The sequence below is a fragment of the Orcinus orca genome, chromosome 8 (genome assembly GCF_937001465.1).
Source record: "Orcinus orca chromosome 8, mOrcOrc1.1, whole genome shotgun sequence".
Taxonomy (NCBI): Eukaryota; Metazoa; Chordata; class Mammalia; order Artiodactyla; family Delphinidae; genus Orcinus; species Orcinus orca.
This window is the reverse complement of record NC_064566.1, coordinates 48401092-48422312: the sequence shown is the minus strand read 5'-3', so window position 1 is coordinate 48422312 and position 21221 is coordinate 48401092. Positions and strand designations below refer to the sequence as shown.

Genomic DNA, 21221 nt, shown 5'->3' with positions numbered 1-21221 from the left:
GTTTTATTCCCTGATGTTTCGCCAGGGTCTAGCACAGTGCCTGGCAAATAAAAACACTCAGTAAATATTTGCTGTATGAATGATTGGATGATGGAGGTCAGTGGGCCCAACCCGCTCTGGGCCCTGTGTTTTAAGATCCATTGCTATCTTGGTGCTAGCCTAAAGGGCAAATAAAGCTTTGGCTCCTACTGGGGCTGGGGGAGGAGAGTAGGCCCTCAGATTGTTCCTGAAACCTGTGACTTCAGCTATCTGGCCCCAGCTCTCCTGAAATGATAGGATTTTGGTGTGTAATTAGACTGAGTGTTTCTCTACCCAGACCACCCTCCTAGAGTCCCCCACAAATTGACCTCACTGGGCCTGCTTTTATGAAAGGTTTATTCCTAGTGCTAGGTCCCAATCTTCCAGGGCTCTAAGCACAATTAAACTGGGTGGGTAGGTGAGGGGAGACCCATTCAGATGCAGGGCCAGAAATGGGGCTCCCCATATCCCCACCCCTTTGGTCCCAGTCCCCTTCTCTGCAATGGGCACGCATTGAGGAGGGACAAAGGATATTGGAGGCAACATCATTGGCCCAGGGGAGCCCAAGAAGAGCTGCCATTGGCTGACAGGGCCTTTCGAGGCTCTGCCATTGGTCAGGGGGCGCACCCCAGGAACTGGGATAGGCCTGAGGAGTGATGCCATTGGCCAGGGAGTGGTTTTTGTCATAGCCTTTGGCTGTGGAGTGGAAGGAAAAGATCTGGGAATGAAGCCCAGTGGCCAGGAAGATAAAGGACAGGGCAGCAGCTGCTGGGCCTGCAGACCTCCTGTCAGGCCCCAGCCAGGGAAAGGGAGCCCAAGCCAGAGCGCAGGTGGCAAGGGATGTCCCATGTCCAAATCTCCCCCACCCTGGGACTGCCCCTCCCAATGTCCTTGACAGCCAGGTTGGGCTGGAGTGGCTCACTGCTCCTCCAGCCAGGAGGGCTTCTCAGCTCCTGGAGGCCGCAGCTTGATGTTGAACTGCTGCAGGGTCTGCTCCAGCTGTTTCTGGTTCCCAGCGAAGTAGGCTGACACGGCATTGTGGAAGAGCAGCAGCTGCTTGTGCATCACCTTAATCTGGGGGGCCAGCAAGGTCAGCTGAGACTGGACTCAGACGCCCTTCCTGAGGGGCTGTGAGCCTGAGCCCAGACCAGGGGCACATGGACTCTGCTCTGATCGTGCTTTTGGAGTGGGGGCTGACCTCCATCAAGGGAGCCAAAGGATAAAAGCCAGTGTGATAGGAGAAACCTGACCTGATTGGCAGGGCCAGAGGTTCTGGCACCCAAGCCTAAGGGGTGGATTTTTCCCAGTTATGTTCTTGGGATCAGCAGTCAAATCCTCAGGGGATCAGAGGGAGGGTGACGGGAAAGGTCCAGGGCTTGAGTGGGCTGGGGAAGATCCCACTCCTTAGCCAGGCCGCATTTCCCCATCCAATAATGGGGAGGGTTTTTTTTTGGGGGGGGGTGAGGTCAGTGTTACAGATGGGAAGGTGGGCTGGGTCAAAGGGGTGGGGTTAGCACCTTGTTTTCTTCCAGGAACTTGAGCTTGATGGCCACATCTCCCCGCAGCTTCTCATATTTGTCCCGATGGGCCTGGAAAGTGGCCTGGGCACTCTCAAGTCGACCGCGCATCCCTGCATCACGGGGGCCTAGGCTCAGCTCCTCTAAGTCTGTCCGGTAGGCATCGTATTCCAGCCTGGGGAGGGGGTGATATGGGCTGGTCTCCACCCCTTTGCCCTCCACACATACTCTCCTTTCTTTTCTCAATTCTTGTGCCCCTAAAGCTCAAACTTCCACCCATGCCAGCCAAATGTCCCAAACCCTAGGCCCTGCCAGTGCCCACACCTGGCAGCCTCATACTGTTTGACAGTCATGAGTGTGTCTTCCATGGTCTTGGTTACCAACGTGTTGATGCTAGAGACAAAGAAGTTCACAGCCCCTAGCAGCGTCTCTCCATTCTTGCACAGCAGCTTCTGCGTCTCTGCATTGTAGCCAAATTCCTCCTGAGGGCAGAAGGGAGGGACAGGCCTTGAGTAACAGTCGGGGCTGTAGGGCCCCTTCTTTCCCCTCCTCTCCCGGGAGGAACCAGCCATTGAAAGTGGAACAACCCAGCACTGCCTCCAGCAAGGCTCTCTTAGCCAGAAAGTTAGTGGGGCTGCCCTGGGGATGCCTGGGACAGGAATGTGGGAGTGAGGGCCTCAGATGAAGTTCACAGAACTGGAGTAGGGAAAGCTAGTGCAGCAGGCAAAGGAGGGGCTCCGATTAGGCTGAGCACTGAAGGCATTCCTGTCAATGCAGAGAGGGGTACTTGTGAGGCACCTGGTGTGCCGCCTGCCCCACCCCCTCCAACTTCTGGACCTCCGTACGAGCCCCTGCCTCCACAGGTGGGTGCTGCTGGGGGCAGAGCTGGGCCCGCCCTGGAGGGGTTCTCCCTCTGGGCTGCAGGAGGGAGGGAGGCTGAGGGGTGACTGCCTGGCGGGCCCGGGCCCAGCCCCCCACCCTCTCAGGCCTGGCTGAGGCACCTGAAGCTCTGGGGACTTCTGGCTGAGGTCAGCAAAGGCGTCCCCTAGTGCATGCTGGGTCTGCAGCAGGCTGTAGAGGTGGGCTGTCAGTGCCCGGCCCAGCTGCAGGACACTCTCATACTTGCGCTTCGTCTCACGCAGCAGCTCAATCTGCAGCTCTAGCTCCAGGTCCACAGTCCGGGAGCCTCGGCCAAATCGCTCTGACAACAGCTGCTTTGTACACTGATTGGGAAGTGAGGGAATAGTTCAGAGACCCTAGCACCCTGTCCTCCCAAAACGTACCTTCCCCAGCATCCCCACGCTCCTAGTCTCAGCCGTAGATGGGACATTAGGATCTGGAAGATGGGGAAAAGGTACCCAGGGGAGTTTGGGGGAAGGGAGAGGTGCTTGAATCCCACCTTATATGTGTTGATGCCCCATTTCTTGACGATGTCAAACTTCTCTCCAGCGATGCCCCGAGCCACCTCATCTCCAGGGCCAGCAGAGTTGGTATTGTGAGATGGATGGCGGCCAGACCCTAAAGGACCAAGTTCTCTGACACCAGCCTCTCTCAGATACAATCAGACACCTCTGTGGTTCCGCCCATACTTCCCTCCCAGCACATGAAAATGACTTCCCTGAAGGAGCAGAACCTAGAGACAATTAGATTCTCCTACTCACTAGGAGGAACTCATACATTGTGCCCTGAGAGCCAAAACCCAATATACATCCGGCCTCCTTCTGAAGTGGCGGTGGGGACTGAAGAAGGAGGGAAGAGGGAGTTGCTAGTGTACAGGGGTGGAGAAAACAGCAGGAAATAGGCTGAGTATGGGGTGACTGATCAGGGATAGTGGGTCCATCAAACAGAAAACCCGGCTGACATTCCCACGTGGATACTAGTCAGTGTGAGATTCAGAGCTGTTTGTTCCTCTAAATGTTACAGTCTAAAGTAAAACTCTGAGAAGCCTCACAAAGTTCCAAATCAGATTCAGGCTCCAGAGCAGGCAGGGGAGGCCTGGGAAACAGAGTTCTTTGCTTGACTTAGGTGGTGACAGCAGAGAAAGGACAAGTGGGGCTAAATGACAAGTGGGAGCAGATGGACAACTCTGGGAGCTGGCCTTGGGCTGAGATTCCATAGGGTTCATACTAGCAGAGGTTCCCAGGATCTCCAGACATAATTCAAGCCTTCTTAGACATACTCTATGCTCCCTAGAACCACCACTCTCCCCCTCTCCACTCAAGCTTCCTGTCCTGTTCTGATCATTCATACCTGTGGGGATGAGTCCATCACCAGAGCCCCCATAGCCACCAGACACAATGCTGGTTTCATTGAGGTTGGGTCCTGACACCATCACCTGCTGGAGGTCCTATAGGCCAGAGAAGAGGGGGGCTTCAGGAACATAGGGGCAGCTGAAGCATTTTGGGGGTGAAAACAAGCTTGGATTGAAGCATCATAGAGAGAGCACACAAGGGAAGTCTGCACAGAATCAGAACAAAGATTTGTAAAAAGATTGAAGGGAGATTAGGTAAGTTAGGGGAAGGCTACTGGAATAGGGACGAGGGTTCAGGGTTTATGAGTTGGGATTCCTCAAGTGAAACAATATGAAGAATCAAACAGAAGCACCTGCTCCAGCCCATCATCCTCAGGAAGCTGCCCAGCTTCACCATTCCCGTGGATGGGGATCTCCATTGTGGCTGCCTTCCCTAGGATCCCGTCCGTCATGGCTAGCGAAGGGACTGGAGTCAAAGTCTCTACCCCAGCACCCTGCAAAGCCCAACACAGACAGTTCTGGAAACTGGCCAGGACTCCAAAGAGGAAGATCTCCCCTGCCATTTCGGAGGTTGTCCCAGGGCCTCAGTGTTCTGGGGTTTGGCCACTACTCTTCCCTGAAGTATATGTGTTTCTCCCCTCCAAGGTGCATATTTGTAACACGCACACCCAGGCCTCAGGTGTGCCTGACCTGAGGTCATGTTCTCATGAACCCCCCTATCCTACCAGGACTCCGGTGATCATTCATGCATTCACTCACTCAACAGACATTTAATGAGTGCCTACTACGTGTCATGCACTATTTGAGGCAATAGAGAAACAGCAGTGAACAAGAGAGATAAAGTCTGTGCTCTCAAGAAGCATATGCCCATGCAGGTGTTTCTCCCCATCAGGAGATGAACCCCTTTCCCAGGGCTCAGGTGTGTACCCCCATTCAGGTATGTTCTCCACTGCTCGGCCTCTCACACTCCTTTAGTGTTTCTTCCTCTTTCCTGCAGGGGGTCTCCCCTTCCTCCATCCCATGCACCTCCTCTTCCTCGGGCCCTCCCCCTTCAGGCCTTTGTTGAATCACTTGGTATAAGTTCACAACCTCTGGGAAAAGCCTCTTTTTCCCAGTACATAGGTAGGTGATCCCTTCCAAAGTCAGTTATGTCTCCCCAGGTGTGTGAGTCTCCGCCCTCCCCCCATACACCTGGGCATCAGGTGTGTCCTCATCCTTCCCCAGGGTTCAGAGGCATCTTGCCCTCACGTCAGGTTCGTGCATTCAACTTGCCCTCGCCCATGCACGTCCCTCTCACCTCGGGCCGGGCGGCTCTTCCCCTCAGGGCGCCAGGCCCGGGTCGCGCGGGGACCTCGGGCTCCAGTTCCTGTCGCGATCCTAGCAGCAGGTCAGGGACTCGGCGGAAGTGACGTCCTTTCACGGGCAGAAGAAGCCGGCCACGTCGCAGATTATGAGGGCGGAAGTGACGTTGGCATCTGGGGGCAGGGCTATCCTGGAGCCAACCTCTCTGTCCCTGGGGAGTCACGAGAGGTCACTTCCGGGGCGTTACCGAGAAGCTGTGAAGGAAGTGACATAGGGCACGCGCCGGTGGCGTGATGGAGCAGCAGCAGCAGCAGCAACAGCAGCAGCAGCTCAGAAACGTGAGTGGGAGCTTTGGGGCTACGCGTTCAGCTAGCATCCCTGTCTGCATGGCGGGAACCCCAAGGAACCAGGCATCAGAGGGCTGGGAACGTCGGGCCATGGGGTGCGGTCCTGGGAAAGCTCGGGCGGCGCGGCCTTGAATTGAGATGTGGCCCCTCTTCGCTGAGTTCCTTGTCCCCCTTCTTCCCAGCTGCGGGACTTCCTGTTGGTCTACAATCGGATGACGGAACTCTGCTTCCAGCGCTGCGTGCCCAGCCTGCACCACCGAGCTCTGGATGCTGAGGAGGTTAGGTGGGGGAACCGAGTAGGGAGATTACCCTCGGTCCTCAGAGTTAACCGTAGACTGCTTCCCTCTTCCGCCACTTCCCCTACCTCTGGCACTGGCCTTTCTACGACCCTCGCCCCTAGGCTGGGGATGGGAAGGAAGGAGACGGACCTGACGAGACACCTTTGGCTTCTACTTCCACTCTGTCTTCCTTCCAGGAGGCCTGTCTGCACAGCTGTGCTGGGAAGCTGATCCATTCCAACCACCGCCTCATGGCCGCTTACGTGCAGCTCATGCCTGCCCTGGTACAGCGCCGCATCGCAGACTACGAGGCTGCCTCATCTGTGCCAGGTGTTGCTGCCGAACAGCCCGAAACCTCGCCATCAGGGAGCTAGTCGTCCCCAACCCCGGGAAGGGAGGCACTGGATGGACCCTCATATTTAAGGAGCCAGTGGACCTTGGGCTGGGTGCGACCTGTATATAGAAAGTGAGGAGTTGCCTGAGAGCTGGGTACTGTTGCTCCTTTTCCTGGAGCTAATAAACCCACTTTTACTTTGTTTGGTTTATATTCTGGGCAAGGAAGCTTTGCCCACTTGATTGACACCATCTTTATTATTCTGTCAGGATGCTTCAGCCCTGGCAGCAGAGAAATTGCCTTCAATGTGTAGAAGGAAAACGTCAGCATTCCCAGGCACCTGGTTAAAGCGACATCTGTGGGTACAATTTTAAGACTGGTAATAGCGACAAGAAGTTGGTTTCTGCCCAGATGACAGAAAATGGGAACTCTGTCTAGCTGTCCTTAAATCTGTCTGACTTAAATGGCTCACTTAGAGATATCTAAGGACAGCAGATTAAGAATCCACAGGGCTTTTAGGCGCTACCTCCTGGGAAGTCAGTAGCCTCAGACAGAGATGAAACCTGTAAGAATTCTGGGGTGTTCTGGAACGTCAACCACTTCCTCAAGTTGTTACTTACTTAATATTTTCTGTCTTCTTAGGATGAGCAGTAAAATCTTTAAACAAAGAAGATCTGTGTGCTTGTCTTCAGGAGCAGTCAGAAAGGGGAAAACTTGTGGAACCGTATTCTGCAATACAGTCAGACTCGAGGGATAAAAACCTAAGGGAGAAGTAGATGGTGATGGTTATGGGAAAAAAAGGAAGAAAGCCAAATCTTCAGGACTTCTTGAATGTTACCTTAATGTCTCACTGCTTGTCTGTAATCTCCTGATTCCATCTCTTCCTCTACCCCAGATTGTTCCCACTGTGCCTGTTCTGTGATTTCTAATTCCAGCCTGTCTGTTCTTTCCTCATTATTTCCCTCAGTGTGGAATTTACTTCTGTATTCAGCAATCTGAGTGGCCTATACATCACTGAATTTTCTTGCCATTTTTGTGTCCTTTTTGTATCAGCTGTTTTAACATTTCTGTTCCTCCATTCACACTGCTAGAGAAAAACAAAGCTGTGTAGTGAATGCCACTAAATATTCAAGATCTCCAACCTCAACCAAGCCCTCGTTACAAACAAGCAACCCTTTGTGAGTTCCTGGTCTGTTTGCTCTCCTAATCACTACAGCAGTTATTTTACACCTTCATTGCTCTCCTTAATCCCCTGCCTCATCCTTGACTATTCCCCATCAGGTGACCATGTTTGATTTTTAAAATGGAAGTAGAACTTCTTAGACATTGGCTCCTACAATCATTTAAAAAAAAAAAAAAAACGAAATAAAAGAAAACTTACAACCATCCACAAAGCAGATGTTTCCTCTCCTGTACAGATCAGGGCATTGAAATTCTCTGGTAGCAGACCCTGTCTGAAAATGCAGACCTGTCTTTAAAATCTTTTACTACACCAGGCTGCCTTTCAAAATATCTGTTGAGCACCCGCTTTGTATAGGTTCTGGTCTTGGTATTATCCCCACTTAACAGATGAGGAGGCAAGAATTCAGTATGTACCAGAAGCCCACCTTATACGCAGTTACCTATTGAGAAAAGTGGCTCTCATCAGCTTTTTGCCTCATTAGCTGAACAAATCTTGAACAGAAAGGTTTGCTAAGACCCTTCCTTAATAAAAAAAGTTGTTGATCAGGAACTTTCCTACTGAGTGGCTTCATGTCTGCCCAATAAAGTTCTCTCCTTGAAAAGTGTAAATGCAGGTAAAGCAGCTTGTGAACTTTGCAATTCCCAGAGACAGGATTGGGGACCTGGGATATTCTGATAGTGGGAGGATTCTTCTCCATCAATATTTATGTATATCCCTGCAATAAACTTCCACTGTGAATTATCTATGTTTCCATGTCACGTAATTAGTAATTGCTGGAGAAGGGGTAGGAACACAGATCTGTCTGACTCTAAAGCCTATGTCCTTTGAACTTCCAGAGCTTATATTTGCCTGCTCATCTGCAGTCAACTTTTCCCTAGGCATGGAAAGACAAGTGTCCCTCAGTCTGATCCACCAAGACTTTTTAATCTCTTCTTTCCTTTCTGTTTATAAATAGGTTCAATACTTAACGAAAAGTACCTTCTTCCTACTATCCGTCTTCCTTTGTCACTGAAATCTCCTTGAGGTCTTACCATGACGTCTTAGCCATTGGTATAATGAGCAATGTGATGTTTCAAGCACAACACGAGGATAAATGTTGACAAAGCTTTATCCCTTTATCACAAACACATATTTGAGACAGGGTTGTTCTTGCTATTGTGGCTTCAGAACTTAACTGCCTACTCCTTTGCAAAGTCTAATTCCTTTGAGCCTATTCAACTGTATCACCTCTCTTATTACTTATCTGTAGTAACTGCCACTCTCCTACTTTCCTCTGCAGAGCTAGCCGTTGGTCTTCCTCTTGATACTTTAATGTTACACAAGACAGTCCATTCAGTGTTTTTTGTCTCTTAGTTCCTTGACCCAATCTCTAATGATTTCTACTCTGTCTTGGCTACTCTTACTTACATCCTTTCCATTGTCCACCACCCCAAACTGTTCCATCTTCAAAACACTGTTACTTGCATCTTATTCACTGACTGTATTCCTTCCTCTGTTTATTGGACTATTCCTCTACCATTTTTTTTTTTTTTAATTTCAATGCAGCGTTCAGACCATTGCTTCTACATTCTCTCCATTAACACCTTCCTGTCTTTAGATTCCTGTCGAGCTTAAATTCTAGTCATTCTTGGGACTTCGCTGGTCGTCCAGTGGTTGAGGCTCCGCACTTCCACTGCAGGGGGCCTGGGTTCGATCCCTGGTCTAGGAACTCAGCTCCCGAACACTATGGGGCGTGGCCAAAAACAAAGTCCTTATGAAATTCTAGTAATTCTTTTGGAATAGGCTAAATTTCCTTCCCTCTCATTTCTTTGTTGGGCCTGGGTAAAATGAAACATTTGTGCCTGCATTTGGACATCTAAAAACTGCCCAAGGTAATGACTATAGAGCAGATTTATATCGCTATGAATCCATGGTTATCAACTTCAAATGGAGTCTGAGGCCCTGTAATCCCACTAGATTTTTCTAGTCGTCTTTCCTGTTCCCTGCAATGACTATTTCAAATCAATATTCCTTTTTTTATATAAATTTATTTATTTTTATTTATTTATTTTTTGGCTGCATTGGGTCTTTGCTGCGCATGGGCTTTCTTTAGTTGCGGTGAGTGGGAGCTACTGATCATTGCGGTGCGGTGCGCGGGCTTCTCATTGCAGTGGCTTCTCTTGTTGCGGAGCACAGGCTCTAGGCACGTGGGCTCAGTAGTTGTGGCTCATGGGCTCTAAAGCGCAGGCTCAGTAGTTGTGGTTCACGGGCTTAGTTGCTCCACGGATCTTCCCGGACCAGGGCTCAAACCCATGTCCCCTGCATTGGCAGGCAGATTCTTAACCACTGTGCCACTAGGGAAGCCCCAAACCAATATTCTTAAGCCTCTTATTATCCCCATGATTCTCTTCACTTTCCGCAGGTAACCTTATTTTAACTTCATAGGCAAAAGTAAAAGCTATCAGTTAGGAACTTCCGCAACATCTTGCAACTCAAAACTTGGTCACCCATCTACATCTGCATCATTCTCTCCTCTTTCCCTCCTGTCTAAACAGGACAAATATCGCTCATGGCCAGTGCCTGTTCCTGTGCACTGAATCCTAGTCCTTCCTTCTTTGGAGATCTCTGACTTTTTCCCACTTTACTAAATTCTCATCAGTGTTTAAGCATGCCGAAGACTCCCGTTACAGCAAACAAACCACTCTACCTCACAGGTACCGTCCAGTTTTTTTCCATTTTACGGCTAAACTCAAAACAGTGGATACTTTGGTCTTCTCCATTCCCACTTCTCCCCCCACCCTATTTTGACTTCTGTAACCTTTATTCTATTGAAATAGTTCTTCCTGAGGTCACCCTAGCTCACCAAGTGGCCTTCATATCCCTGAATCCAGTGGTTATTTCCTCAGCTTACTTCACTTCTTAGTGGCATCTGGTACTATCGACTTGTTCCTCATGGACACTCTCACTGGTGTCTGTGATTCCACTTGTGTTTTCACTACTACCTCTGGCCACAGCTTCTTAGCCTCCTTTGCGGGCTTACCCACCTCCAGCCATTAAATCTAAAAGTTTCTCAAGGTCCTATTATTTCTCAGTGTAATTTTTCTGGGATTGTTTCATCCCCATTTTGAGCGTTAGTCACTGATAATTCAGAAGTGAAGTTATCATCAGAGAGTAAAGCCAAAGAAAATGGAAGATGAGAAAGTACAGCAGAAGGTTTGAAATAGTCATTGCACAGAATGAGAGAGTGAACTGACAAAAGGAACATAATTAGATTATTAGGTAGTGTTGAAGGCTCAGTAGAGGTTACTGAACAGAATTCCCTTTTGGCTTTGTCTGTCTGGAAAACTTTTTTTAACTGAAGTATAATTGATATACATAGTTATATTAGTTTCAGGTGTGCAACATAGTGATTTGACATTTATATACCTTATGAGATGACCGCCACAGTAAGTCTAGTCACCATCTGTCACCATTTAAAGTAATTACAATATTATTGACTGTATTCCCTCCTCTGTGTATTACATCCCCATAATTTATTTTATAACTGGAAAAAACTATTATTTTAAGGCCTAAAACTTTAAGGCCTACCTGTAACTCTTCCTTGCCTTTTCCAGGAAGGATTCTTATTTGTGCCCTCATTGAACCCTTTTATGTCTCGTTCACCATTACGTCCACAGCACTTGGTAGAGTGCCATAAACAACAACAAAAGCACGCAGCTCACACAGGTCAGTTATGTCATGTGTGTACTATCTACCAGGCTCTAGTCTAAGCATTTTATATACATTAACTCAGTCAGTTCTCACAACAACCCTGTAAAGTAGGTACTACTGTTATCTTCATTTTACACAAAAAAATAAAATTGCAGTAAAATATCCCACGACTAGCAAGTGGTGGAGTCAGGTTTTCAATCCAGTCAGTGTGACTTCCAGAGTCTGTCCCGTTTCTCACTAATGACGATTGATTGCTATATATTTATGCCTTTGTTCCACAAATATTTTGTGATCACCTACTCATGGTGCCTAGTACTAGGGGCTGGGGGTACAGCAGAGAGCAGTCAGAAACCGCCACCGTGGAGCTTATGCTTCTAGTCAGGGGAAACAGACAATAAGCAGTTAAGTAAGTATTGATACGAGATGGTAATAAGTGCTATGGGGAAAATCAATGCAGGGTAAGAAGGATAAGTAAGCTGGGGACAGTGTTGCTATTTTAGGCTAGGTTGTCACAGAAGAACTCACTAATGAGGTCTCCTTAAGCAGAAACTTGAAATGAGGGAGGAAGCCTCGTGGACATCTGGAAAAAGAGTGTTCACTGTGGCATCAGCCTCTACTTGCCCATAGCATCCATCGTCCCCTTCTTCCTTTACTAATAGAACCCCTGACTTTAACCTGGGCAGATGGTGGCTGAAAATAAAGATCAGATTTTGCAACTTTCCTTGCAGCTAGGTGTGTCCATGTGATCGAGTGATGCATGCATTGCCAGGTTGTGCCCTTAAGGGTAAGGGTGGGCCTTCTCCTACTCTTTCCCCCATCTCACTACTTGGGATGAGGCCCAACACGCATGGTGGTGAACTGTCTTGGACCTTGAAGATAAGGACCACTTCCTTGAAGAAGGCAGAACAACTAAAAGGCTGCCATATTAGCCCTGGAGTACTTATTCCTGGACAGTTGTGTGAGAGAAAAAGTAAGCTTCTATTATGTTTAAGCCATCGTATTTTGGGGGTCTTTTTGTTATTACAGCATATGTGTAGTAGACAGAATGTTAACATGGTGCGCAAGATTTCCCACCCCCTGTGTACACACCCTATATAATCCCTAGGACTGTGAATATGACAGATTTTACTTCTGTGATTAGGTTGTATTATATGACATACTTGACTGTAAGAAAGGGAGATTATCCGGGTGGGCCTGGCCTAACCACATGAACTTTTTAAATGCAGGGAGTTTTCTCTGGCTGGATGCAGAAGAGAATGTCAGAAAGATTTGAAACATAAGAAGGATTTGAGGCACTGCTGCTGGTTTGAAGATGAAGGTGCCATATGGCAAGGAAGACAGGTGGCCTCTAGGACCTGAGAGTGGCCCCTGAGGCCCAGGAGGAAACAGGGACCTCAGTCCCACAACCGCAAGAAACTGAATCCTGTCAACAACAAGAATGAGCTTGGAGGAGGATTTTCCCCCAGAGCCTCCAGACAAGAACTCAGCCCAGATGACCTTTCAGGCTTATGATATCCTGAGCAGAGAACCCAGTCAGGCCATGCTGGGCATCGATGTACAGAACTGTGAGATACTAAATGGATGTTGTTTTAAAGCTGCTTAGTTTGTGGCAATTGGTTACACAGCCACAGAAAACTTCTGTCTTGTAAATGAACCGTAAGCAGAGATGTACTGTATGAAGGCTCTGGCTGGGGCGGGGGGGGGGGGGGGGGGGGGGGAGCATGCTCAGTGTGATCCAGGCACAGAGGAGTGGTGTGAATAGGGATAGATGGTCAAAAGGCCACAGAGGTAGCAGCCAGCTGATGAGATAGCAAATTGTAGGCTGTGTAGGACTTTGGCTTTCCTGAGGGAATGAGATGATAAGGCATTAGTGAGTTTTGAGCAGAGGAGTCATAGGATCTGCCTGTATTTGAAAAAGGTCACTGGCTGCTCTGAAAAGAGCAGATTGTAGGGGCAAGGGAGGAAACAGAGACCAGTTAGAAGTCTATGGAATAATCTAGGTGAGAGGTGATAGTGGCCTAGACCAAGGTTTAGCTCTTAGGGTGGTGAGAAATAGTTGGATTTTGGATATATTTTGAAGCTATAGCTTAACAAAATTTGCTAAAGCATTAGACATGGGATGTGTGTGGGGGGAGAGGGGAGTCAAAGGTGACGCTAAATTTTGACCCAAGCAACTGGTAAAATGGACTTGGTATTTACTGAGATGGGGAAGACAGTGAAAGGAACAGGTTTATTTGGAAGGAGGCAGTTAGGAGTCTGGTTTTGGACATTTTAAGTTTTTAAGTTTGGGATTCTTATCAGATTTATAAAGCAGAGGTGGGACTCTATCACGTGCTGAGTTTCTATTCATTGTAATCATTCAGGCGTTCCCCCCACCTCCAACCCCAATTTTGAGCTCCCTGTGATCAAGGAGTGTGTCTTGTTTGGGTTTTTGCAGGGGGTGAGGTGGGCTAGGCAGATACTTGCGAGTGTGTGTCGGGTTGGGGAGTGTCCCAAAGACTGCTTGCTGGTGCCCGGGTTGGGGAGTGTCCCAAAGACTGCTTGCTGGTGCCCGTGGCAGCTTACAGGCTCAGTAATAGATAAACAGGCACGTGCATTACACCTGCCCACGACGCCCTCAGGATTGCGACTTCCCCAAATCAACCACGTAGCTCTTTTCCAGACCCAACCGGTCAGACGGCCTGTTCCCAAGGCCGGCAGGCAGCCTGTAGGTTGGGCCTGGGCTCGGCCCCTCCCCCCTAGGCCCCGCCCCTTTCTGGTTTCGCCCGGGCTCTCAAAGGAGGCTCGGGCCTCAAGCGATCCAGTAACTGTTCTAACCGCTGGGAGGGGGTGGGGCTGCGGGTGAGTCTGCTGCTGGGGATCAGCTTCCTTTCGCACCGCCCCCTAGACACCCACTCTCGCCACTGCCCCCAGGCGTGTCCCCTTCTCCTGCGCTCCTACGGACCCTCCTCCCCTCCCTTTCCTCCCCTCCTCTTCCTTCTTTCCTCCTCCTTCCAGCCCGGCCCTCTCCGGTCTACCCCGGGCCCCACTCCATCCAACCAAGTAGTTCTCTGTACCCACCCCTCTGCTTTCTGTCCTCAACACATCCCTCAGCCCATGGGCAAATGGGACTGGGGCTTTGCTGCCTCTGAGTGACGACCTGTTCCTCCCTTCAGGCGATCGCCAGGCTCCAATCCCAGTGACAGTTCCCTGCTGTTCTAAGGTCCTCTGAGTGAGCCCTTTCGGTGTGCGTGTGTCTACAAGTGATCACACGTGTGTGTGCGAGTCTCTGGGTGGAGGTGGCTGTGAGTAGAGCGAGCCTGTGCCTGGGACCCGAGTCTAAGTTCATCCATTTTTCCAGCAGGCACTTCCCCATGAAACCTCACCAGCAGATGCCGTTCTCTTCCCTTCCCTTGCCTCCTGTGCCCCTTAGGCCAGGTGAGGGGACAGTGTTCTGGGCAGTGGGAAGGGACTTTTGTGCGGAGAGGGCCCTACCTCTGTCCTGGGCCTGCTTTTTAGCAGTCTTGGGGGGAATCTGGGGTCGGTTGAGGGTCTCAGGAAAGGCCCTCTGCTGGTCTAGCTCTGTCCTGCAGCTCCATCCATTTTCCTGTCCTAAGTCCCTCCCTTTCCCTTTCTCCCAATCCCTTTGACCCTGCCCAGAGCCTAAGCCCCCTTCTCTTGCCCTCTCTTGGGCTGAACTAAGCAGGTGAGATCCAGCAACCAGGAACCTGGAACTGGCAGTCGGATCCCGAGCAGTGGGCAGGGTCAGTCCGACGGCAGTTGAATGCCTGGCTCCTCTTGGTCTCGGATGAAGAGGCGTCAGCTAAAGCCCTTGAATCTCGGCACTCCGTAGGTGTCCTAGACACAGCAGAGCAGCGCTGGGCCTGTCAGGGAAAACAGAGGCAGTTTCTGAAGGCAGTGACTCAGCCAGGGCGGCCTGCAGTGCTGGAGCTCCTGGTAGCTGAGCTCCAAACTCTGTTCTCAGCAGTGCTGCAGGATGGCGGCCCTGCAGCTTGGTACTACATGTACGCAGTGCTGGGTCTGCTGCCTCCATATCGTGCGCTGCTTGTTGGTCGCCTTGATTTGCTGCCTTTCCTGGAGCGGCTATACCGCTGGGCACCCTGGGTCCAGGCCCAGCTCCAGCTGGACCTGCTAGGTGCCATGGACCAGGCCTTTCCCCGAGACACCTCTTTGTTAGAGGGCACCTCCCATGTTGACTGCTATCCCCAGAAGCAGAGGTTCCATCACGGGCCCCCACGCCCAGCCTGCCCTTTTGTGCAGGCCCGGTGGGGAGGGCAGCAAGTAGAGGAGGGGCTGGCCACATGGCTGCGACCATTGACACTGCCTGAGCTACAGCACAGCCTGGGTATTGTTGGTACTGAGGTGGCCCTGGAAGAGGCCCACTGGCTAGATGGCCTTAGCCTCCTGCCCTTGGCACTAGCGACGGACATCCCTGTACAGTATGAAAGCAGTGACGGTGACAATGCAGAAGAGGAGCCTGTCGGAAGAAGAGAGACTAAGTAAGTGAGGGACCTAGTCTGGGGCTTTGAGCAAAAGAGAGGAAGAACCCTCTTCCTTTCTGTCTGCAAAATAAACCCAGCGGTCTCAGTGTTAATCCCCATAGGGAAATGCAGACATGAATGAAAATCAAAAGTCAACGATGAGGAAGCCAAAGCTTCAGACAATAGCTTGAGTTTCCAGAGTTGCTAGACTTCTTTTTCATATAGCGCTTAGTTGTTTTTCTCACTTGTTCGTAATCCCTGAGTCTGGCCTCTGGGCCTCCCTAGTGCTGGGTGCCGGATGTTTGATCCAGGTCCTTCCCTCGGGATGCTCCTAGGTGAGTGCTTGTCTGAGGACCCTTCCCACTCATGTCTGTGTGAACTAAGCCAGCTCCAAGGCACATTACAGTTGGCAGCACTGACAGGTAGGACTTTCATTCTGACCTTCCAGAGCCTTCTTCCTGCCCTGCGAGTGAGGGGATCCTGGCCCCTGGAGAGGTGATTTTCTCCCCAATCTGGCTCTCACTGCTCTCTTCAGGGTTTCAGAATGCCTCCAGAGACCCCCTCTTCTGAGAGTTCTCTAACTCTAATCTTGGAATTTCTCCTTGTCCTCTGGCCAGCTTGTCTGTGACATATTCACTGTCTGGGAAGAAGGGTAGTTTTACCTTCAGTCTAGCTTGGCTTTCTCAATTTTTGCTCTAAGTTAATGGCGGGGTCAAGTTTTTCCTGAAGTCTTACTGGTGGGCAGATAGGCAGGCTCCTGGGGGCCTGATGACAGGTGGCCAGTGCCAACAGTGTATGCCTTCAGTAACCCCAGCAGACTCTTCTTGTCAAAGATCTTCCCTGGGCCCTAAGTATAAGTCTCCTTTCCCGGGGGAACCTAACTGGAGTGAGAATGGGCTGAGATGTTGGCAAGAAGCCAAGTTCTTTGTCCTCTCTTTGGAGCTGGCAGTAAACCTCTGAGGCCTAGCTAATGTGACTTAATTTGTACCATGTTCCCCAGGCCTGGCCTCCCAGGCATTGATACATTCAAGAAGTATTATTGGTTATCTAATATATATCAGGAACTGCTAGATGGTGAGGATACAGAAGTGATAAGATAGACTCAAGCTCTTCCCTGGGGTTTTACAGCTTAGTTAAGGGAGATAGATGTTAAGTACGTTGATTTAAGTAAAATATCGTGACGATTTGTGTTAAGTGCTATAAAAATCAAAGAACACGGCCTTTCCCCTGGCTGCTCCTCTGGAGTGTGTGTGTGTGTGTGTGTGTGTGTGTGTGTGTGTGTGTGTATACACATCAGAGTTAGGGGAAAGCACGTCAGAGGAGTTTGGGTTTAGATTAGGGTTAACAAAATATCTTGAAGATTAGGAGGTGAAATAAAGAGGAAAGTTTCAAGGAGGAGGGAGCAGTCAGTAGTGTTAAATGCTACTGAGGCAAGTAAGAAAAACCTGAGAAATACTCATTGAATTTAGCAATAAGGAAGAGGTTGGTGAGAGTGGTTTCAGTGGCATTTTGTGAGGAGGAAGGCAGATTGTAGTGCATACAGGAGTGAATGGAAGGTGAAGAAGTGGAAATCACGTTTTGTTATTCTTTCATGAAGCTTGGCTTGAAAGGGAAAGAGAGAGATTAGGACAGCAGATTGAAAGAATAGTGGTGTCTGAGTAGGACTCCAAAAAATGAAGAGATGTTTATAGTCTTTAAGACGGTGCTTGAGAAGTAAGTGCTCAATAAATATTTGTAGAGTGAATGAATAAATATAGGCTAACAGTCAAAGAAGAAGAGATTGAAAATACATCATGAAGGGAACTTCCCTGGCGGTCCAGTGGTTAAGACTTCACCTTCCAATGCAGGGGCTGCGGATTCAATCCCTGGTTGGGGAGTTAAGATCCCACATGCCTCAGGGCCAAAAAACCAAAGCATAAAACAGAAGCAATATTGTAACAAATTCAATAAAGACTTTAAAAAAAATGGTCCACATCAAAAAAAAAAATCTTAAAAAAAGAAAAAATACATCATGAAGGCGGGATAAGTGATCCTGAGCACAAATGGACGAGTTAGCCTTGCAGAGAAGAAAGTCACTCCTTCCTCGCAAATTAGGAGACAAGATTAGGATGGAAATATGTACAGATAAATGTGTGGAAAGGCAGCTGAACTTGAGGGAGTTATTTCATGGCTGAGAGCCTCAGTTTCCCCTGGGCAGAGATGGAGGCAGAGAAGGTGACTGGGAGCTCAGCAGGGCTGGGCATAGGTGGGGGGGGGTGGGTAGGTTGAGGCCTGGAATAGCAGCTGAGGAGACTGCAAGGGGTAGCTCCCTGAGGACTTGTACTAAGACATCGAGCAGAGTGAGCCCACAGAGGAGACTGGACACCAGGAATCTATAGAGGAGCTGATGACATTCCTTTGTTCTGAGATCTTTTGAACCTACTTAGATCATGTAGCACTTTAATTATTGAGGAAATGAATCTTTAATAGCAGTTACACCATTAAGATGTCCTGATCTGACGTCAAAATCATAAACCCTACCGTTGATGTGAACTTTAGAATAGGATTGCACTGTATCCCTGGGGTAACTTGTTCTGTTGATCTAGATTTGGGTCAATTAATGACACGAAAATACTTTGATTAATTTTTCAGAGTTTTATTTTTGTGCTCTAACCAAAATTATTAGTCCAGGTAATTGACTTCTGGCTTCTTGAATAATTAATTTTAATACCAATTTTATCGACTGGTATGGTAGAAGTATAGGAAGATTGTTGGTACTGGTGCAGGCTTGAGTGGGCTGAAGGATGCGTCATCGGATCCCGGCTGGGAAGAGATGGATGTGAAGCTGGAAGTTGGGTGATGATAGAGGAAGAGTAAGAAAGAATCACAACCATGGAGATCACGCAGGGTTGGAAAGCAGGTATAACGGGGGCAAAGATAGGAGATCAAGAATGTTAGGAAGGCTGCCAGAGGGAAGAAATCCAGGACCGTGCGCTTGCAAGGTGATGAGTTGGGACAGCCAAGTATTCCCATTACTTTTACTCAGTATTATGTAATACTGACGTCATAGTAATCACAATCAATCCAGAATGATTATTCACTTATCAGAAGGGGAGAGGTTATTCACACACAGGTGTACGAATATAGTTGCCTGACTGTATCTCCTCATGGGCTGTATTTGCTCAGTATGTGAACCTTCGGGTGTAGATGGTCGACAGGCTCTGACAAGGTCACATCAGGTCCTCTCAGGCACCTGATCTAGCTCCTTCATTCACTGGCTGACAGTGGCCACCTGACCGCTTTGCTCTGCCTCTTCTCTCCTGATTTTTTATCGTACAGGTCTCAGCTTGACTCGGAAGTTCCTGGGGAGGAGATCTTCCAAGAAAGAAGCACTGGCTTCTTACCGCAGACTTCCCTCCTGGGTAGCCAGATAATGACCGTAATGAAGACAGAGAGATACCTGAACAAGATCCACTTCCTCTATCTCAACGTGGCTCCCAGCCCCGACTTTCGGTGAGAGCACCCGCCTAGACCCCTGTCCTACTCCTCCCGCCCCCGGAATTCCTCCCATGCTGCCTCCCCACCCCCCTCCTCCTCTCTAGACCCGCTCCTCTCCTATCTTTCTTCTCTTCCCTCTCATTTCTCCTCTGTCTCCAGGTTTCCCTCTGTCTTCCCTTCTCCTCAGCTTCCTCTCCACTCTTTTTTTTTTTTTTTTTTTCCGGTACGCGGGCCTCTCACTGTTGTGGCCTCTCCCGTTGTGGAGCACAGGCTCCGGACGCGCAGGCTCAGCGGCCATGGCTCACGGGCCCAGCCGCTCCGCGGCACGTGGGATCCTCCCGGACCGGGGCACGAACCCGTGTCCCCTGCAACGGCAGGCGGACTCTCAACCACTGCGCCACCAGGGAAGCCCTCTCATAGCTTTTTGTCTTAGTCATTCTTTTCTACTTTTTTCTCTGTCTTCTTTGTTCTGTCCTAGAGTGATAGAAACATTTGGTCATTGCCTCAGAAGGGAATTTAATGGTGATCTCTTCTAACTCCAATGCAAGAATCTTGGTGTTTGTTTAAATCTTTACACTCTCAGGGAAGCTTTGTGTTTTGCAAGGCATCCTGTTCCTTAGACTACTTTCTTTTTACTTCTACATTTTCGTCCTAATTTTATCTCTGTGCGATAAAAACAAGTCTCAATCCACATGACTTGAGAGGCATTCATTCACTTTCTTCCATTAGATCCAAATCTTAGTATTTTTAAATGCTTTATTCAAGTCTCTTCTCTTCCCAGAAATAACAATACTAATTACCATTAATCAAGCTTTTCTATATCCATGTGTCATTTAATCCCCACCTACCAGATAGGTGCCATTATTATTTCCATATATGAGATGAATAGACTGATGCGTAGAGAGGTTAAGTAACTGGTCCAAGACCACATAGTAAGTGATGGAAAAAGGACTTAAACCTAGGACTGTCTCACTGTTAAGCAGTATCTGATACCCACTCCCAGGGAGCCTTATTTCCTGCATACACTGACCTCTTCCTCCTGAACTTAGGTGGCGCTAGTGAGCTGTACCATCCATTGATTTACTGATCAGTTCATTTAACGAAAGTTCACTGAGAGCATTGTGCCAGTTATTAAGCAATGGTCTCTTGGCTCTAGTTCTGCTCTCCTCTCCCTGCTTTGTAATACTGGGGCTGAGACTGCAAACTTCATTTCTCCTTTTTCAGCCAGCTTCCTGTTAGGTTCGATTAATACGGAGTGCTAGAAGGAGCCTGGACAGCAGGATGAGAGGAGAAGGGACTCTGTCCTTCCTTTGCTTGTTCTTCATGTCTTTCACTCTGGCAGCAGCTGCCAGTTTCTGAATCAGCCTCCTCTGATCCTGAGAGGGACCAACGCCAGCTGGGTAGCATCTTCCCATCAGAGTTCTGAGTCACCGCTCTGCAAGGCACCCCCCCCCCACACACACACCCCTGCAAACTCCTTATATACTAGTAACAGGCAGGCAGCATCTCCTTCTTAGAGAAACCTCTTCCTTTTGCTCCTCTAGTTCTAGGGCTGGCGTCCATTTCCTGCAGTTATTGTCTCTGCGCTTAATATTCCCTTTTTGCTTTTTAGGTGTCCTACGACACTTTTTCTAAAACACATTTTCTCTGTTAAATTCACTTTGTTGAAATTCCTAATGCAATTTCTGTTTTCCTGACCAGACTCTGATATAGTACCTGATATTACGAGTGGTCCCAGGAAACAATCCTCAAGTATGGGATTTTGATATTATTTTGGTAATGTCCTTGGCCTTGGACAGTACCGGCCTCCTTCTTAATGGGAAATAGTATACTAGTAATCCATGACCTATAGTGGCATCACAATTAATTAGTCACTGTGGTTGAAAGTGATAACCTACCTACTGACACCTAGCGGCTGCTACACTTGACTGTCCGGCAGTAGTGATAGTAATGGTAGCAATGCTGAATGAGATGCCTATTGACCATGGTGGAGAGCCTACAGAAAGAAAATTACAAGCTTAGGGCTTTCAACTATCAGCTCAGTCATAGTCAGAGAAGCAGCACAATCAAAGACAATTAGGCACAGAGAGAGACAAGAAACCATGAGCAAGCGAACTAAAAAGGCAGTGAATAATCACAGCGCCAACATCTGTCACAGAAGGGACCCAATGAAGTGAGTTTCGCACTTGGTTCTGCTTTTCGCCAGGGATTCCAGCAGAGGCAATGGTGTGTCAGTTTTACTATATGCTCCTGAAAGATGGAGAAGAGGAGATGAGCTTTCAACAGACTCAGAAAGCTAAACAGCAGAAGTTGCAGCTGGGGCCCCACACCAAGGAGGGAGGT

The 21221-nt window shown here is 48.9% G+C and overlaps 3 protein-coding genes across 4 annotated transcripts in view; 2 read left to right on the top strand and 1 right to left on the bottom strand.

Annotated features, from left to right (window-relative positions):
- Positions 1–361: 361 nt before the first annotated feature.
- On the bottom strand, positions 362–5230 carry ARFIP2 (ADP ribosylation factor interacting protein 2). 2 transcript variants are annotated; one of them, XM_012536511.3, is made up of 8 exons: positions 5084–5226; positions 4140–4280; positions 3786–3882; positions 2935–3053; positions 2537–2758; positions 1860–2017; positions 1536–1710; positions 362–1092 (listed from the first exon to the last, which is right to left on the bottom strand). In XM_012536511.3, exons 2-8 carry the CDS (start codon positions 4236–4238, stop codon positions 937–939), a joined length of 1026 nt encoding a protein of 341 aa, XP_012391965.1. In that variant the 5' UTR covers positions 4239–4280; positions 5084–5226; the 3' UTR covers positions 362–936. The 2 variants fall into 2 exon arrangements, with proteins under 2 accessions (XP_012391965.1, XP_033260521.1); XM_033404630.2 differs by lacking the exon at positions 4140–4280 and having other exon boundaries at positions 5084–5230.
- A 62-nt stretch (positions 5231–5292) lies between these two features.
- TIMM10B (translocase of inner mitochondrial membrane 10B) lies at positions 5293–13247 on the top strand. The gene is made up of 5 exons (XM_049714158.1): positions 5293–5426; positions 5618–5713; positions 5911–10935; positions 11649–11890; positions 12147–13247. Exons 1-3 carry the CDS (start codon positions 5382–5384, stop codon positions 6085–6087), a joined length of 318 nt encoding a protein of 105 aa, XP_049570115.1. The 5' UTR covers positions 5293–5381; the 3' UTR covers positions 6088–10935; positions 11649–11890; positions 12147–13247.
- A 144-nt stretch (positions 13248–13391) lies between these two features.
- DNHD1 (dynein heavy chain domain 1) overlaps positions 13392–21221 on the top strand; it is a 67611-nt gene continuing 59781 nt past the window's right edge. The window contains 3 exon segments of the mRNA XM_004279282.4: positions 13392–14337; positions 14606–15419; positions 18720–18893. Of these exon segments, the coding sequence (XP_004279330.3) occupies positions 14274–14337; positions 14606–15419; positions 18720–18893 (1052 nt within the window). The 5' untranslated portion in view covers positions 13392–14273.

Bases quoted from the DNA above. Each gene is read 5' to 3' on its own strand.
- TIMM10B (XM_049714158.1), top strand. From the start codon at position 5,382: ATGGAGCAGCAGCAGCAGCAGCAACAGCAGCAGCAGCTCAGAAAC. The intron at 5,427-5,617 runs GTGAGTGGGAGC...CCTTCTTCCCAG, and splicing joins AGCAGCAGCAGCTCAGAAAC to CTGCGGGACTTCCTGTTGGT. The intron at 5,714-5,910 runs GTTAGGTGGGGG...TCTTCCTTCCAG, and splicing joins GAGCTCTGGATGCTGAGGAG to GAGGCCTGTCTGCACAGCTG.
- ARFIP2 (XM_012536511.3), bottom strand. From the start codon at position 4,238: ATGACGGACGGGATCCTAGGGAAGGCAGCCACAATGGAGATCCCCATC. The intron at 3,883-4,139 runs GTGCTTCTGTTT...TCTGGCCTATAG, and splicing joins AGGATGATGGGCTGGAGCAG to GACCTCCAGCAGGTGATGGT. The intron at 3,054-3,785 runs GTATGAATGATC...TTGGTCCTTTAG, and splicing joins TGATGGACTCATCCCCACAG to GGTCTGGCCGCCATCCATCT.